Source organism: Canis aureus, chromosome 4 (assembly GCF_053574225.1).
Source record: "Canis aureus isolate CA01 chromosome 4, VMU_Caureus_v.1.0, whole genome shotgun sequence".
Classification (NCBI taxonomy): Eukaryota; Metazoa; Chordata; class Mammalia; order Carnivora; family Canidae; genus Canis; species Canis aureus.
The window spans coordinates 43,393,557-43,410,558 of record NC_135614.1 but is presented as its reverse complement, the minus strand read 5'-3'; the positions used below and the strand labels follow the sequence as shown (position 1 = coordinate 43,410,558).

General features: G+C 52.7%; 1 protein-coding gene across 1 annotated transcript in view; it reads left to right on the top strand.

The window, feature by feature from the left end:
* Positions 1–8,501: 8,501 nt before the first annotated feature.
* Positions 8,502–17,002, top strand: part of KCNIP1 (potassium voltage-gated channel interacting protein 1) — a 338,725-nt gene continuing 330,224 nt past the window's right edge. The window contains exon 1 of the mRNA XM_077895567.1: positions 8,502–8,895. Within this exon, the coding sequence (XP_077751693.1) occupies positions 8,808–8,895 (88 nt within the window). The 5' untranslated portion in view covers positions 8,502–8,807. The remainder of the gene's footprint in view (positions 8,896–17,002) is intronic.

The window sequence follows — 17,002 nt, the reverse complement described above, 5'->3', positions numbered from 1 at the left end:
TCTCTCACCCCCAATTTCCTGCTGGTTCCTGCAACAGAGAAGTTTACAAATTTCTTTCGGCATATTCTGTCAATCATTGTTCATCAAGGCAACGTCCAGGACCCACACTCCAACAGGACTAATGCCCCCACAATTCCTTCCCTAAGAGGAATTTACGTGCCAGCTGATGGGATAATGACTTCTTTCTCTCCACCACATTTGTATTTATCTTTGGGCTCCCTGTTCATGTGGGCCAGGGACAGGAGAGAAGAAGGATGGGCACAGAGCAGGGGGCAGCGTGGGAGGCCCCAGAGGGGCTCCAATGCCTCTCCTTGTTCTTCTGCACAGTTATTTTTGAGGGGTCTCAGCTCCCTCCCCAACTAGAAGTCAGAGAATCAAACTCAAGCATTTTTCCATCTACATGGCAGAGTCTTAGTAAAGGTGTGTCCTGTGAGGGTGTAGTCCACCAACACTTTGGGGGATGCAGGATCCATACCCTTTCCAACCTAAGCTGAAGCCACATCAAGAGGAGGACTCAGGAAACTCACATTATGTCCAGTCCTTTGTCCTCCTGCTCTGGAAGTTTTGAAGCCCAAGGACACCTTGCTCTCAGACTCCTGGCTGGAGACAGAGACAAGAGCTCTGAGTGGTAAAGAGGCGAGACTCACAGTAATTCCAGATTCTAGATAATTCCATGTGGACTCACACACCCTGGATGGGCCGGATGTGTGTAGTGGGCTCCGCAGTTACTATAACAATAACAATGGCACTGATGGTAAGTAATAATGACTGACACTATTTGAGCACGTATTACATCCCAGATCCTACACATACCTTTCACTGGAAACAATAATCATATGATCTGAGTACTGTGATTACCCTCATTTTATAGATGGGGAAGCAGAGGCTTAAATGGCTTCCTTTGTCTCAAGTCACACAGGTAGGAGGTGTAGGAGCTGGGCTTTTAACCACCATGTAGCACTGCCTCTTAAGCAGTACGCCATTTAATGCTTGTGTACAATTTGCAATTTAGAAATGAAACTCTCACATATTATTTCGTTTGTCCTCATCTGGAAACACCTAACCTGGAAGCTCTTTTACAACTGTAGCACAGGCAGGAAACTGAGGCCTGCACAAAGAAGGGGTCAGTCTGCCTTCCCTCTGCTCATAGGAATGTGAGGGTGATGCAGAAGGAAGGGGTATTGACTCTGCAGCAGAGACACCACTGAGGACAGGGGTGGCAGGGGGTGTATATAAAAGGAGCAACAGAGACCTTCCCTGTCACGAGCAAGCCTACAGGCTAGATGGAGAAAAATGACACAAACCACCCAAAAAGGCTGAGCGTCTCCTCTGGCATGCTTATTGCCTCTTGCCCTTCCCGGAACACACCAACTTCGGGCTGGCTTGAATTCCTCTGAGAGTTGGGTTGGTTTTGCCATCTGAGGTACTGGGCACAGTGACAAGTTATCTATCCCGCAGTGAGCATCACACCAGAGTATGGGAAATACTCAGCACCCCACTACGTTCCCTACGCAAACGCCTCACTGTCTCCTGCCTGCCCTTTAGCCACCAGGCCCTCTGGGCACTGATGTAATTACCGAGAAGAAGATGAATATTTAAAGGGGCTCTTATTTAACCAGTAAATGCTTCCTCTCCAAGTTTCCTCCATCGCCGTTTCTGGATGGATTCTAGAAGGACTGTTCTGACTTAGACCAGGAGCTGCCTGTGGTTTGGCCCTGTGAATGGTCACGTGACCGTTCTCCCCTCTTTCTGGGATGCGGCCTTAAAGGTAGAGGGGACCAGTCATTCGGGCCTCACTGTGAACATTAAGGTTAGCTCCCCTGTTCTGCAGGGACCTGGCCATATAGGACCCTGACCTGTGGGGAAAGGGAGGAAGAATCAGAGACACTAAAGGGACTGGGCACCCTTGACTCATTCATTACTCCTTTACTATTATCCATACCCCGCCTTGTTGCCACAAATGGATAGTTTCTCTCCAGAGCCAACCCTACAGACCCTTGATCTCAGACTTTGGGCCTCCAGATCTATGAGAGATGAGACCCTGCTGTGTCAAGCCCCTCGTAATGGGTGATTTGTTACAGTCGCCACAGAAACCGACGCCAAGAGGAAGAGGAAGAGGGAGAGTCGAGAGTGACTTTGAGTGTTACAGCCCGAGGGTCCGAGATGTTGACAATGTGGTTTGTTGAGCTAGAGGGTGTTAGAGAAGCCATCTGAGCTATTTGCAAAGAGCAGAACCCCGAGGAACGGGAACACAGGACAGGTGTACAGTGATGAGAAAGCAGAACAGAGGCATCCGGAATCCATTGTATCTAGGAATTGGGACCCCAGCCCTAATCTCTGCACTTTGCGGTGGGGTGGGGGGGGGTCCTGCTTTCAGTGACTCTGGGAGGCAGAGGGGAGGCAGCGCTAACACATTAATTGGCTTGTCTTAGAGGGCTCTCTGCTGTTCAGCCTGGAGCAACCAGAGCCCACACCTGTGGCCTTTGGTGTCCAGCTTCAACTGGTTCTTCTCTTTCTATGATTACAAAATAAAGTGGTCCCCGTGATATTCCAGGACCAAGTCCAGCTGAGAGCATAGCATTTTATGGGGGCAGGAAAAGATAGCAATGGGCAGGACATGTCAATGGGCAACAATGGGGTAGCAGTTGGGGACACAGAGGAAGAAAGGGTGGCTTCAAGGACCAACGTGATGTCTTCCTACCTTTTGCCTAGAAGCAGCTGCAGCTGCGCACTCCCCTTCCTGCCAGTTCTGTAGCAAACTGTGGTTCCTCCAGCCCCCAGCCAGGCCCTGCAGACCTGCTGACACAGTAGAGAGCAGAGGGCGCTGGACCCCAACACGAGCTGCCCTGCCCTCCACACGAATAAGCCTGAGGACCTCCCGCCAGCCGTGCTGATGAATGCCGATCAGCTCTTAGGCATCATTTCCCCATAATCCTGGCAGGCAGCAGACACCGGGTCCCACTGAGAACACGGAGCTGCCACGCGCCTAGACCAGGGCAGACTCCTCTCTGAGGATCCACTTAAGCAGAGGGGAATTTTTTTCTGAGACTTAGAGGAAAAATAAAATCTGATTTAATTCTTAGGAAATTGCCTTTCTACCCACCTGTGCAAGCCTGTATTTAAATGCTAATACGTTTGGCCTGTTGGGATACCACAGTTATTATTTTTTTCCTAAGCGGCAACAAAACATCATTTATTTTTGAGAGTTCTAGAACCCCTACCCTCTCTCCTGAGTTTCTCATCTTCATATGCACCTAGCAGCTGACTGTGTGACACTTGAAATCTGTAACCATCTCCCTCCCCAGACCAGATCCTCTTTATACCTTTCCTGGTTTTGTTTCCAGAACTGCTGGTGGCTTTTGAGCCCCTCCTGTTCCCTAGACCTCCTCCTATCAGTCACCAGTCCTACTGACTCCACTTTCTTCCTTGGGGCAAATTACCAAATCTAACTGAGCCTCCACTTCCTCATCTGTAAAATGGGTATAATAAATAATATTGACCTCAGGTGTTTGTTATAAGACCCAGATAATCCAAACACAACACCCAGCACAGCATCTGGCAGCAGACTAACAAATCAGGATGATTTATTTTTATAATGACCATGACCCCCATGGAATCTGCCCTCTTCATCTTAATAATTATTCTATCATGATCTGTTCAGTGAGCTCTGAGAGGGCTCTATTAGATTGGAAAACACTGGCCACTATTTGCTTGAGTATTTGCATGCTCTAAAATTCTTTACCTTATACCTTTGTCTGCTTGTTTATAGTCTGAGCACTCCTACCCGACTCCACCTCTAAAATGCAATTTTCACAAGGGAAGGGATGCTATCTTTTTACCGGTGTAGCCTCAATACCTGGCACAAGGTGGAATTCTACAGTTTTGGAAGGGAAGACCCCTGGCCTGGCTGGTTATTAAACTACCAACTCCCAGGCACCTGGGTGGCTCTGTCGATCAAATGTCCACCTTCAACTCAGGTCATGATCCTGGGGTCCTGAAATCAAGCCCCGTATTGGGCTCCCTGCTCAGCGGGGAGTCTGCTTCTCCCTCTGCCTCTGCTCCTCCCCCACCCCTCATGCTCTCTCTTTTACTGTCTCTCAAATAAATAAATAAAATCTTTTTCAAAAATAAGAAAAACAAACTACTGACCCCCAGCTTCAAGGGTGCCCCTCTCCATCCTGCTCGGTGCTGCTGGGATGGGACTCTGCAAGCCACATTTCTGCTTTGCCATCAGCAGCCCCAAGATAGGCTCTGCCAGTAGAGGGACAGGGAGGAGGGGGCCAAGTTCCTTCCAGGCAGCTTCCTGCTCCTGCCTGTGGGACACATAGCACAACTAGCAATGGCATCGGGTTCCAGTGGCAGAGGCTGGTTCATTGCTGATACCTATTTTTTGAACTCCCAGAGTCAACCTCATGACTCCCCTTCAGAGACCCCAGCACCAGCCAGCCAGCACCCCATCCTCAGAGGACCAGGTCTCAGGCTCAGGGAGCCTCTCCTCCAGGCTTCTAGGCTCTGAGAATCCCAGTTCTTTCCTTGACTGCCCCCCGCCCAGCGCCAGAGCTGGCAGCTGCTTCCTACAGTTACCACCTCTGTGATTCCGCAGGGTCCCCTTCTGCCCTCATCCGTCCTCCAATAACCGTGTAACAAGTCTTTATATGAAATTCTTGCTGTCAGAAGAGCGGGTGTGGCTGTGTTTCCTGGCTGCAGTGTGGCTGAAATCTGCGTCTAGCCATGCCCACCGCCACCTCCTCTCACACCCCCATGGACATGGCCGTGGAGGGAATTCCTTTCGGGGCTTTCGTCTCAACTCACTCCATGATGCTTCCAGGAACGGGGGCTTATGATTATAATAGCTGCTTGTTTCTTTCAAATCAAGGCAAAATATGTCTTATTCAAATGCCCAGGAGCTTTAATTTTGAGCCCTGGTGAGATACGAAATAAATTTCCATGAATTTTAGATTCAAATATCAAATGGCCTTAGGCTCAGCTTCTGCCCCAGCTGTGTGACCATCAACAAGTCACTTTCCCTCTCTGGGCCTGTTTCCTCATCTATAGAATGGGTAGCATAATAATACTCGCCTCATAGGGTTGTAGGGTTACATATATGCAGGTAATCAGTGAATGCTGGCTGCACATAGAAGGTTCTCAGTGAATGTTTCTATCTGGTCAGCCTTTCAACCTTCCAGAGGACAGCATACCTCTCCTCTTGCTCTTGGAGAAGTCAGCACACTCTTGTGGGCAGAGACATCTGGAGCCCCCATCTGCTTTTCCTACTGCCCCTGGAAATCCGTGTGAAGGTTCTTGTGAACAGTAGCAGGTGGACCAATAACTCTGCCTTCCCAAGTTCCTTTGGCTAATGCACATCTGCGACAGGGAGGCTGACTAATTACAAACCTGCTGATGACCTAATTTCCCTGGTGCCACCTGAATGCTCCATTACCGTGTGTCCCTTTCTATTCCTTATTTGCAGAATGGTGTGTTCCTTAAGCCGAGAACGATTCTTTCCCATACTCTTCTATTATGAATTTAATACTGACACAACCAGGCTTCCTTTGCTGGGAATGGTCTTGGCACACTAAATACCTTGCCCACATTATCGGAGGCTTTGCTGTGTGATATTTTGGATGCTGCTGGCCCTCTCTGGGCCCGAGTCCTTTCCCTAACACTGAGAGTTCAAATACTTATCCTTGCTGAGATCAGAGGAGAATCTGAAATGCTTAGTGTTTGAGTTACTACGAGGGGAGATTAAGAATTGGAGCCTGGCTCCAGCATTTTCCATCATTACAAAGGTTTACTCATACAGCCTCTACTTGTATGGAGTTGTTTTAGATGCCAGGGGCAATCGTGGTGGCACCACCACAACAGTGGTAACAGTAGGAGCAGTAATAATGACCTGTGCCCTGACAGAGTGGCTTACTATGCCAGGCACTAGATTAAGCACATTAATTTCATCACGAAGCCTCCCCAGATGAGGTTAAAGATTATTATTCCCATTTTCCAGAAGGAAAAACTGAGGCTCTGTTGCTTGCTCAACAGTTGCTAGATTGCAGACCTTAGCATCTCAGGACTGTCTAGTCTTTGCACTTACTGTTCTCTCTGTTGGAATAGTTATTTCCCTACAAGCTGTGTGGCTGGTTCACATCTCTGCTTCAATGTCATTTAATGGAGCAAAGCTTTTCTCGGTGACTCTGTCACCTTAGGAGCTCCTGTCCCTTTCCACCCATTTCGTCAGATCTCTTCCTTCAAAGCACAGTCCTGTATGCAGACACATTGTCTATCTGTCCTTCCACCATAGGGATGTGACCCCAGTAAGCCCAGTGACTTTGTTTTGTTCCCCACTTTCTGCTCAGCACCTGGAGCAGAGGCCAAGGTCGCCCATCTTCACCAATCATATACATGGAATGAACAAGCCTCGGGCAAAGGGCCATGCTCTTAACCACGAGTTCATGTCTTGCCTGGAGCAGGGATAAGACACTTACTCCTTCTTGGGATTTGCCAGCTCCCTCAGACCACGATGCTGGATTTCTTCCCCCCCAACCCCTCCCCCCAACCCGATGTTTCAAATGACAAGACTCCAGATTCTGGAGCTGGAGCCCAAAGGCGAGTCCCTCCAGGACTTCTCCTGTCATCCCGAAATAGATGCTGCCCCACAGCCTTCAGGGAGCCACTCTTCTTGCAGTGTCCTGGCCTGGTTTGAGGCAGAAGAGTTCTGGGTCTGCTAATGCCACTAAAGTCACAGCCACCATTTATTCTGGCTTCTCACTCTTCAGTGTCCCTGTCTCCTGTGGGATGGAAGAGAGAGGCAGGAGGGTCTAGCCAAGGCAGGTGGTCAGGTGACTAACACAGCCTCCCCCGATCTTTCTCTAAACATTCTCCTCCTCCCTGATGCCAGGTAGTACTGCTCCTTGTTAGCTCTTTGCCCACCAGCTGTGTTCCAATGTCAAGTTCTTTCCTTCCCCTTCTTTGTACCTACCTGCCCTGTCTCCATCCCACTAAGATTGTGCAAATTGAACAAGGTTTATCGGATAAATGAGCTCCTGACAAAGGCTTGGTGCCTGATGGTGAATCCATTCCACCCTAAGGTTGGGAAGGCACTGACTCTGTGTGTCCAGTTTGCCTGGCCCAGTGTTTTCTACATCCTGGGAGCTTGGCAAATATTCACGTGAATAGGTAAACCAAAGACAGTGCCATTATCATTCCCAGACACCATGGGCCTTTTAACTGGAACCTTCGATCCCTAAAGACAAAGAGTGACTAACATGGCAATTCAGGCCCTAAGACATCAAGCACAATGGGATATTTTCCATCAGGACTCCTTTCTCTGTATATGTTGTGACTCATACCATGCTGGTGAGTCAGGGTGCTCTGTGTGTATGGACTGTCTCCAGAGTCTGGTCTTAGAGCTGAAATTTGATGGTGACTCCTGTCCAAGAGCTGATATTTGCTTCAGGATTCACTTCCACATGACTCATGGAAGATGGGAAGGGCCCGAATTCCATTTATCTGGCATTTTATCAACTGGTAGCCCATCTTAGACGATCTATTCTTCTCAAACATCCCAGAGAAGCAAATAACAGGGAGACAAGGAAAGAAGAGAAAGACGAAAGATGGAGAGGAAGAGAAAGGCTTTCCCAGGGTGTGGCTTAGTGCAGCAGATGGGGGGTTTCACATCTGCTCTTCATGTGGCCACAGTGCATTAGCAGGTGACGCCCATGCCAACGGCCCCCGTGAGGACCTTTTGAATCGCCAAAGAAAGTCAAGTGCGGCGTCACGGGAGAGGTTCACGCGGTGGGCAGGGGCCGGGATGCTGGGATGAGGTGTCCGCCGAGGTCCTTGCGGATGCGCACAGCGCAGGCCGTGGTACGGCGGGGCAGTCGGGGTCGTTAGGAAGCTTCCTGTTAGCAGAGGGCCTTGCAGTTTTACTTCTGAGAGTGCTGCGCCGTAATCGGATGGAATTCTGCGCCGGCCGTTGCGAGGAGCCCTCGGCACCGCGGGGCGCGCAGCGGGCTGGGGCTGGAGCGGGTGGACGGCGCGGCGCGCTCCTGCCCTGGGGAGAGCCGCAGGGGCTCTGCGCGGCCCGAGGCGGCCGGAGGCGGGCGGAGGCGTTGGCCTTCCCGGTGGCGGAGGCGGGCAGCCCCTGCTCTGGAGCCGGGGCCGGGGCCGGCTCCCCGGGGCTCCCGCTCAGCCCGGCTCCGCGAGGCCAACCGGGCCGCTCGCGCCGCTGCCTGCGAACTTTCCCCGAGCTCGGGCGGCGGCGGGCGGCCTCGGCGGGTCGGGCAGGGGGACCTGCTCCACTAGACTAAGCAGCAGGACAGCGCGGGCGGGCGAGCAGGGGCCGCGGAGCGCAGTGCTGCGCGGCGCCGTCCCTCCCTTCTGACCATTAATTGCTACATTACCCCTGCCATGTAAGAAAGACGTCGGCCAAGCCTGCGAGAGCGCCGGCTCCTCCTCCCGCTCGCTCAGCCTCGCTCCCCCTTGGCTCCCTCGGAGCCGGAGCGCCCTGCGCCCTGGCACTGCGTCCCCGTCCCAGCCCGGCGTGCCGAGGTCCTCCCACGGTGAGGACTTGAGTGGATAGCAGGAGGGGGTGGAGGAGGCAGGCAAGGAGGAAGGGAGCAGACATCGTGCCCCGCAGGCTTTCTGGATGCTGAAGCCGGACTCACTGCAGAGGCAGCTGTGCTGTTCCCGGAGCTTGTGGGGTACATCCCCTCGCAGGGGTTGCCTAGGGGGGCTCCTAGTTCCAGGGCCACGCAAGGTGGGTGCTTTCCCTTCTGGGCGCTGACCGCAGAGCCCACCTTCCCTCCGCCACCATGAGCGGCTGCTCCAAAAGATGCAAGCTTGGGTTCGTGAAATTTGCCCAGACCATCTTTAAGCTCATCACCGGAACCCTCAGCAAAGGTAGGGAGCCTGGCCTTGACCCTCGTTTTCCGTCGTCCTCATGTGGTCTGGCTGGCCAAAGTGGCAAGTGTCTTGGTGCTGCGTCTGTGGCTGTTCTGGTGTGCCAGGGTCTCCGAGGAGGGTGGGGGGAAAGGGGTGGCTGGGATTCGGGGCTGCTGACAACCTGGGTCCGGCTCCAAGCCTCCGAGCCGGCGGCACCACGCCAGGGAGCTCAGCCGGCCATAATTGCCTGGAACTTTGGAAATGGATTTGGTGGTGTGTGGCTGATTGGTTACAGGCGGGCAGAAGGACAGAGCCCTTCCCAGAGCACTGGAAGCTGCTTAGCGTGACTAGAGTTTCAAGAAGTTATCCAGGGAGTGGTGTGTCTTGTTGATAAAAGGGAGATTTGATGCGGTGGGCTGCGAGTAATTGTGCAGACCAGAGCCGCCTGGGGAGGCCAGCAGGGCAGGAATCCACCGCGCTGGTGATCGTGGGATTCGGATCCGCTCTGGGTCTCATGTGCCAAGGACTTTCTCCCACTGGGTTCCAGGGTCCTGCATTTCCGGGGCTTTGTTCATCATTCTGCTTTCTCGGACCCCTGTTCCTCTGCGGATCTTGCCTGTGTCAAGGTCTGTCTTCTTCTCTACTTCTCCAAGAACTGGGGCAGCAGGGGGGTGCTAGGTTCAACTCCCCAGGCAGCAGAAAGGGTGGTTGTGAACCAGACCTAGGACCGTGTATGCGCCAGTCAGCCCCAGGACGCAGAGGGGAGGCTGACTTCTCAGGGCCATCCTTGTCCCTGGAGCCCCCTATAGACACTATGTCACAGAGGGTGAGGCACTCGGAGAGACTCTGGCAAACTTTTTGGAGATAAAATTTGGAGAAAGAGCAGCATGATGTGGTTTCACTGGCTGAAAAAAAGTCTTTAAATATTCATACCCTCTTTCAGGAGGAAAGAGTCTTTAGGGGAGATGCAGTGGAAGCAGCAGGCTGGGTATCCAAGGAAGGAGGGCCGCAAAACCTTGACCAGGATTTTTTTAAATGACAAGGAGAGAAGATAAAAGCTGCGTGTGGCCAGCTGTGATGCTGCGGTGCAGGAGCTCCAGGCCCAGCAGGTCGGGCTTGGTACAAACTGAAAGGCAGGTGTGTTGGTGGGGGGATGGTGAGGTCTGCCTACATCCTTTCTCAGCCCCATCATCACCCCTGTTCTGCCTCCACCACAGTTCTCAAATAGGGCACTGAGCCTCCAGGACGCCCAGGGTGACCAACAGTCTAATGCTGAGCCTCAGGCTGTGTGCAGATGTACTGGGGCCCACGTGGGATGGACAGGGGTGAGGAGCAGGGAGCCAGGATTAGAGGATACAGCAGTGATCTCCCCGGATTTCGATCCTTCCGAACCGGATTTTCTTCCCACATCACGGATTCCAGGATCTTAGGGAATGAGGGGTGAGGGGTAGCTTCCCATCTCAGCCTTTGCTTCCCAGAGGTTTAGCAGAAAGAGCTTTGGCCCAGACTCAGGTCTGACCTAGGTCTCAACTCTGGCTTTGCTCCCTGTGCAGGCCTCAGCCTCTCTGAGCCTCAGTTTCTTCATCTGTAAAATGAATCTGTTCCCAGCATCCTGTTTATCTCCCAGCATTGTTGAGAGGATCCGGGGCAGCTGAGACAGGGGATCCCTCTACGGACTCCATGGTAGTGACAAGATGTGAGGGAGCCATCAGGGACTGAGATGGGCATGGGTCTGGAGAGGGTAACCCAGGCCATGCCATCCTCAGGAGCGGGGTCAGAGGCCCTTAATGTAGCTGACTGCAGGTGGGTCTGCACACTCCAAGGAGCTCCAGAGGGGGAGAGACCACAGCAATAGAGTTAAGTGTGAGAAAGTGAGTCAGGGAGACAGAGCCCGTAAAGGGGTGTGTGTGTGTGTGTGTGTGTGTGTGTGTGAGAGAGAGAGAGAGAGAGAGAGAGAGAGAGAGAGAGAGAGAGAGAGGGAGATGGCTATTTGAATAAATGAACAGGAAGATATTGTCTTTGTATTTGCCTCCAATCATTTGCTTAAGATTTATTTACTAAGCTCCTACCCTGTGTTATGCTAACTGCTGGACACTGGACACATGGACAATATGACACAAGACCTCCATCAAGACATGTGCACTCTGGTGGGGCATAGGATAAATACACAGACATCACCCAGAAGCCATGCTGAGTGCGGAGATGGAGGGAGGCAAGGGGACCGAAGGGCACCCAGAAGAGAAGCCTGGGGCAGATTCAGAGGCTCCTCCAAACATGGCATCAGCAGAGATGAGAAGCAGGGCAGGAGAAGGCAATGGAAGCAGGCTGGCGCTAGCAGAGGAAGCAGCACTGGGGTGTCAGCCTCTGCAGAGACACCAGACAGCACAGGTCAGGATGGGCCCCTCTCTTCGCTCAGAATCAAGGGGACTAAGATCCATGGAACACAGAAAGGGGTCCCCAGGGACCAGCACTGAGGACCCAGTGGCCGCCTGGCCCTTCTGCAACCTGCATCCTTACAGCGTTCCCTAGATCCAGGGCTCACGGAGGCGGCACATAGTGGGCACCAGGGCAGGATGGTGTCTCCCCACTCTGCAGGGAGCACCACGTGTTTACATAGCACTGGCTCTGTGCCGGGCACGCACTGGGAAACTGGTGTTCTGCCCAAGCCAGGTGTTTGCTAAATATTTGTTAAATAAATGACCATGGGAGCAGGGCCAGGACTGGAGCACGGGAGCAAAAAAGGTCTTTCTAATGCATAGGCCGCCCTCGGTGACTCTAGGTCAGATCCTACATGGACACATTATGGTAGTTTAATGATTGCTGGGTTTAATTGCAATTTCACTTACTCCTTTCTCATTGCACTGGGTCCTCAAGTTGCAAAAATCCGACCCTTAGAAGGACTTTTCCCTGTCCCTTTCAGAATTGAAGAAAGTAAAGATGCTACAGGACCAGGCATCTCCTGCTGGTTGTGGGTTCAACTCATTATGTCTTACCTGCCTTGGGAATTCCTGGAGAACGGAGAGAGCCCAAGACCATCCCTCCCTGTCCTTCCCTTCCTGGACCACAGCCACCTCCTCCCAGTTTTAGCAATCCTGTTGCCCACTGGTCTCAGCTGCGGGTGGCCCAGACTTTTCTCACCCTTTTCAGAGCTGAACTGATGAGGTCCTCCTGCTCACACATCTCCTTGACCTTGAGCTTTCCCTTCATAGCTCTGATCACAATCTGTGGTCCACGTTCCTTTTAAGAACATGTTTGCTGAAGGCTGTCTTCCCCACTGGACTTCTGCTCTGGGACGGCTGGGGTCATAGGCGTCTTTCGTCACCACCGCGGCCAGAGCCGCTCGTCCGGTGCCAGGCCGGGAGTGGCTGCTTTGCCGACAGCAGGACATGAACGAAGCAGCACCTCGGGGCACAGACGTCAGCCAGGGAGGATGTTTCGAGTGGGAGCTTTCTAGGACACACTGTGCGAGCCCCCATCCCAGAGGTGCCCAGTAAACCCTCTGTGAACTCTGTCCGGCTGCAAGACCTGAGTCTGGGGCCAGAGGATGAGCCTCCAGCCAGGCAAATCATTCAGAACCGTCCCTGAGCCTTCTCCGTGTCTCGGGAGCGGCATTTAATTGTCCCACAAGAGGGAGGCTGCGCAGGGGAAGAGCTGGCACATCCATCCCTGCCCCTTCAGCTCTACTTTGATTTGTTTTATGTACTGAATTTCCCTGAAATTTAAAGAACAGGTTTCTCTCGCTTTTTAAAAAACAAAACAAAACAAAGTTTGTAAACCACTTATGCAGTGCAAAAGACAGTAGGTTGCCAGACTGGGACATCCTTGGGTCCACTGGGACATCCTTGGGTCCACTGCTGGCCAAGGAGTCTCCTGCAGGGTCCCTCACCTGTCTGGCCTCAGTTACCTAATCTATAAAATGGAATCACAATGCCCTCCTTCAAGGATTAAACAAGAGTGGGTCTATAAAGCTCCCTGCATATTAAGTCCTGGGAAATGTTTGTTGATGTGCCTGCAGTTATTAGCTGCCCCCAGGCCTGTGAGTGCCTCAGGGCAGGGACTCCTTCTCACTAACTGTTGCTTTCTTCGTAGCTGGTACAGACTCTGAGAGTGGCCTCTCTAGAATATTCTATTCCCCTCTCCAGAACTTGCTTTCTTAAGGTCCCACCTAGTAGTAAGACTGACTTTGAGCCATTTCCCATACCTGATTCCCTTATTAGGAGTTTAATAGCATGACTCCCAGGGCCAGGCCCTCCCTGGCTCTTTAACTGAATGGAAGCTCAGCTCCTGGCTTAGATGCCTGGTTAACCCCAGGGTCTGGGCACCTGCCTGGTTCTCTTCCTACACAGCCAACTCCCTCACCACTTCAGAGACTCTGGGGCCACGGGTGGGAACCTAAGTCGTGCAGGCTTCACTCTGGTTGGGGAGGTTCAATCCCTTCTCCTTCTGCACTTTGGGAACCCATCTGTCACCCCTGGCACAGATGGCGAAGCCAAAGCCAGCAGGAGGGAAGAATCCAATCCAGGAGAGCTTCTCATTGTCCAGGCCACCCACATGGCTGCAGGGTGGGGAGGGGGTGGAAGGGCTGACCTCGTGAGATTTATCTCAAGGACAATGTCCTAGAACCCCGACTCCGCTCTCCCACTCTGGCGGGTGGTTTCTCTCTGTGCTTCAGACCCATCGCAGACACACTGTTCCTCTTGCTGCCTCTCAAGGAACTGACCTTGAACTTGGCTCTGCCTTCAGGCAGGCCCAGCTTGAGTCCCAGCCCTGTCATCTAGCAGCTGTGTGAGCTCAGGTCAGGTACCTCCCTAAGTCAAGGCTCATCCCTTGTAATTGGAGGTAACAACACCACCAAGTGCAAAGGTTGTTTTGTAACTCTGTGAGGATGACACAAGTGGCAGGCTGCGGGCAGCTGACGGTGAGTCCCTCCTTACATCGTACCTGTCTTGTCCCAGTCCTGACCCTGGGAGTAGGGGCTGCAATCACCATTTTACCAGATAAGGAAACTTACCAGGTGGCCCAGCTGGCAGTAAGTGGCAGAGCTGGGATTGGAACCCAGGTCCTACTGGGGCCAGGACCAGGTGCTTGCCTTTCCACAGCATGGGCTGAAGACACCCCTGAGGGGATTTCTCCCCACCTGTCAATGGCAAAGAGTACCCCCAGCTTCCCACTAATTTTATAGGTGGGTTTGTAAAGAACTGTTGTACCAGCTGGAGCTCTTCAGGGAAGCCACCCGTCTTCCAAAGGGTTGTGACAAATTCCTTAATGTGGCATGACCTGAGTTAAGAAATAAGCTTTATGGGGAATAGAACACTCTACAGGCCAAGGTCAGCAAGACAGCCTCATATATGCTCTTCCAGCATCACCATCACCTCTCAGATAGGGACACTGGGGCCAGGCATCTGCTGGTTGTTGAATGGGCTCCAAGCCCATGAGGGACACTCCACACCGCTCTCCCTTCACATAGGGCAAGAGTGGGGAGTGGTCATGTCAGTGGGGAAATACACAAGGTTTTAGGCACCAGGTACTCTGGAATTGAGAGACTGACTAGTTACTAGAATTTTCTGGGAAAGACCCTGGGAACCCTAGGACCTATGAGATGTCACAGAGCCCTCTGCCAAAAGGAGAATGCCACCAGTTCCATGAGCAGCTCAGCTTGCGTGCACTTCCCCACCGCCCTGGGTCCCAACTAGCTCACTGTCCTGGCAGGAAAGACCAGCCCTGCATCATGGTATTACTCCCTGAGTGCTTGTGCCTTGCCATATGCAGAAAGTTCAATCACTGGGGCTTCTGGTCCACTCCCACCTCTTTAGTCACAGCCAGAACCGACAAGCATGGGAAACTAGCTCATCTGGGCTCTCCCATTGCCCACTAGCCCTCATCCCAGCCTACCTGTCTCTCATCCTTGCCCTCTATACACACACACATCACTCCCTCATCCATCTCACTGGCCCGGTGCTCTCTAGGGTCCCCCTAGTCCCATAGCAGCTTCCTGCCACCTGCCGAGGCTGTCCTTCTTTGGGGCCACTGGGCCTGTCTTCCAGATAACCTGATACTAGCTAGGAATAATTTGTTCAGGACTATCCTGGCACAGACATCCTATTAACTTCAGGACCACGGGGGAGTGGCTGGTTTGGTCCAAATTAAAAGTAGCTGGAAATGGCCTCTCTGGCAGACAGGAGGGGCATTACGGGTTATGATACCAAGACAAGGGTGGAGTGAATCAAGTCAGGTCCTAAGGGAACTGGAGGTCCCTTATCATGTCAGTATGACCCTCACCTCCCCCAGTCCTTGCAGGATTACAGAATCTTCAGGGCACAGAATCTTCCTTGGATCACCTCTCTCACCAGACCCCAGGCCCCAGGTCCCTGAGAGCTGCTGATTCCCAAGTGTGGATGCGGTCACATGAGGCAGCCTCGGAGGAAGGCAGCATGATGCAGGGAAAGCCAGAGAAAGACTGTGGGGCCAGCCAGCCCTGGGTTCAAATCCTGTCACTTCCTGGCATGATAGCCTTGGGCAAGCTATTTTTCATTTTGAGTCTATGTCCTCCTCCTGGAAAGTGGAACCAGTAGCTCCCACTGTACAGGGTGACCAGGAGACTGAATCGGATGGTGCCTGTGACATGTGTGGTACCTAGCACTTAGCAACTGCCTGATAGAGGCCAAGTTCTGTCCTTCTCTTCTTCTCAAGTGATGAGCCCTTGGACTGGTAGGCAGGAGAAAGGAGACACTGCTGAATGAGGTGGGCTGGGTGTCAAGTCTTCTAGTTCTTCTCCAGATGTGCTGCTACTCAGGTCATGTCCCGTCACCCTATCACTTTTTTTTTAAAGACTTTTATTTATTTATTCATGGGAGACACACACAGAGAGAGAGAGAGGCAGAGACACAGGCAGAGGGAGAAGCAGGCTCCACGCAGAGTGCCCGATATGGGACTCGATCCTAGAACTCCAGGATTATGCCCTGGGCCAAAGGCAGAGGCTCAACCGCTGAGCCACCCAGATGTCCCCCCATCCTATCACTCTTAGTGACAACTTCTATAATAGAGAACTTGTCAACAGCTGAAATTATCCTTTTTATTTAGTGGTTTATGTGTTTACCTACCCAGTCTACGTGAGGACATGAACCTTATAAAGGCTCATGTGTGGGGCTTGTGCTTGGCTCCTTGAGTACCCAGTGGGTTGAATGCACGGTGACTGAAAGTGTCCCCCCCCAGCACCATCAGTGACTGGAGTCCCTTGCTGAGGCCCGCTCTCACTCTCCATCATGTCGTGCTGGATTCTGTGCAGGAGTGTGACAGACGTGACCAGCCAGAACCACCGTGATGACATGATGGGTCAGCCCAGTCCACACCCAGGCTTGGTCCCACTTCCACTCCAGTTTTCCTGTGCTCTGTCTGCGAGATCGGCCCCTCGACGGCAGGCCCGCACCGCCTGTCCACCGCGGCTGGCCAGCGCCCCTCGGTGTCCATCTGCGCCCCAACGAGGAGGGCAGGAGGGAGGGCCGAGGCTCTGAGGACCCCACAGAAAGGCAGAGGGCTGGAGAGAGAGAGGAAGCAGGAGATGAGATAGCCTCGCCGGGGCCAGCAGGGAGGGAAGGAGGCCAGGACCCCAGGAAAAGACGTGAATGGAAGGCGTTTACCATCACCAGCGACCACCCTCCCTGCATGCCTCACAGATCCTCCGTCTGGAGGCAGAAGAAAGCCTTCCTCCTGATGAGGTGAGGGCAGGGAGGCCACAAACACCAAGTCAACCCTGGTTCCCTCTGGCTGAAGCCACCACACGCCCAGCCCGTGTTCTTAGACCTCCATCAAATAACAGCCTCGGAGCCAAACCTGAGTTCAAATCCAAATCATCATGTTTGCTCACTGAGCAGGTGGCTTCCTTCTCTGGGCCTCAGTTTCTTCATCTTTAAAATGGGGGAGTTGTTGATTTGGAAGTTCTTGTCCAGCTTTAGAGTTTTAAGATTCAATACCAGTATTTGCCATCCTCCTTGCTGCACCTGCTCTGGGCCGGACACTGCTCCAAGCACAGTGCACGCCCAAAAGCACAAGAAGGTGGGGTGCTCTCGTCAGCCCCATTTACAGTGAGAAAACCGGAGCGTCAGAAAGGGAAGGACCAGGCTCTGAG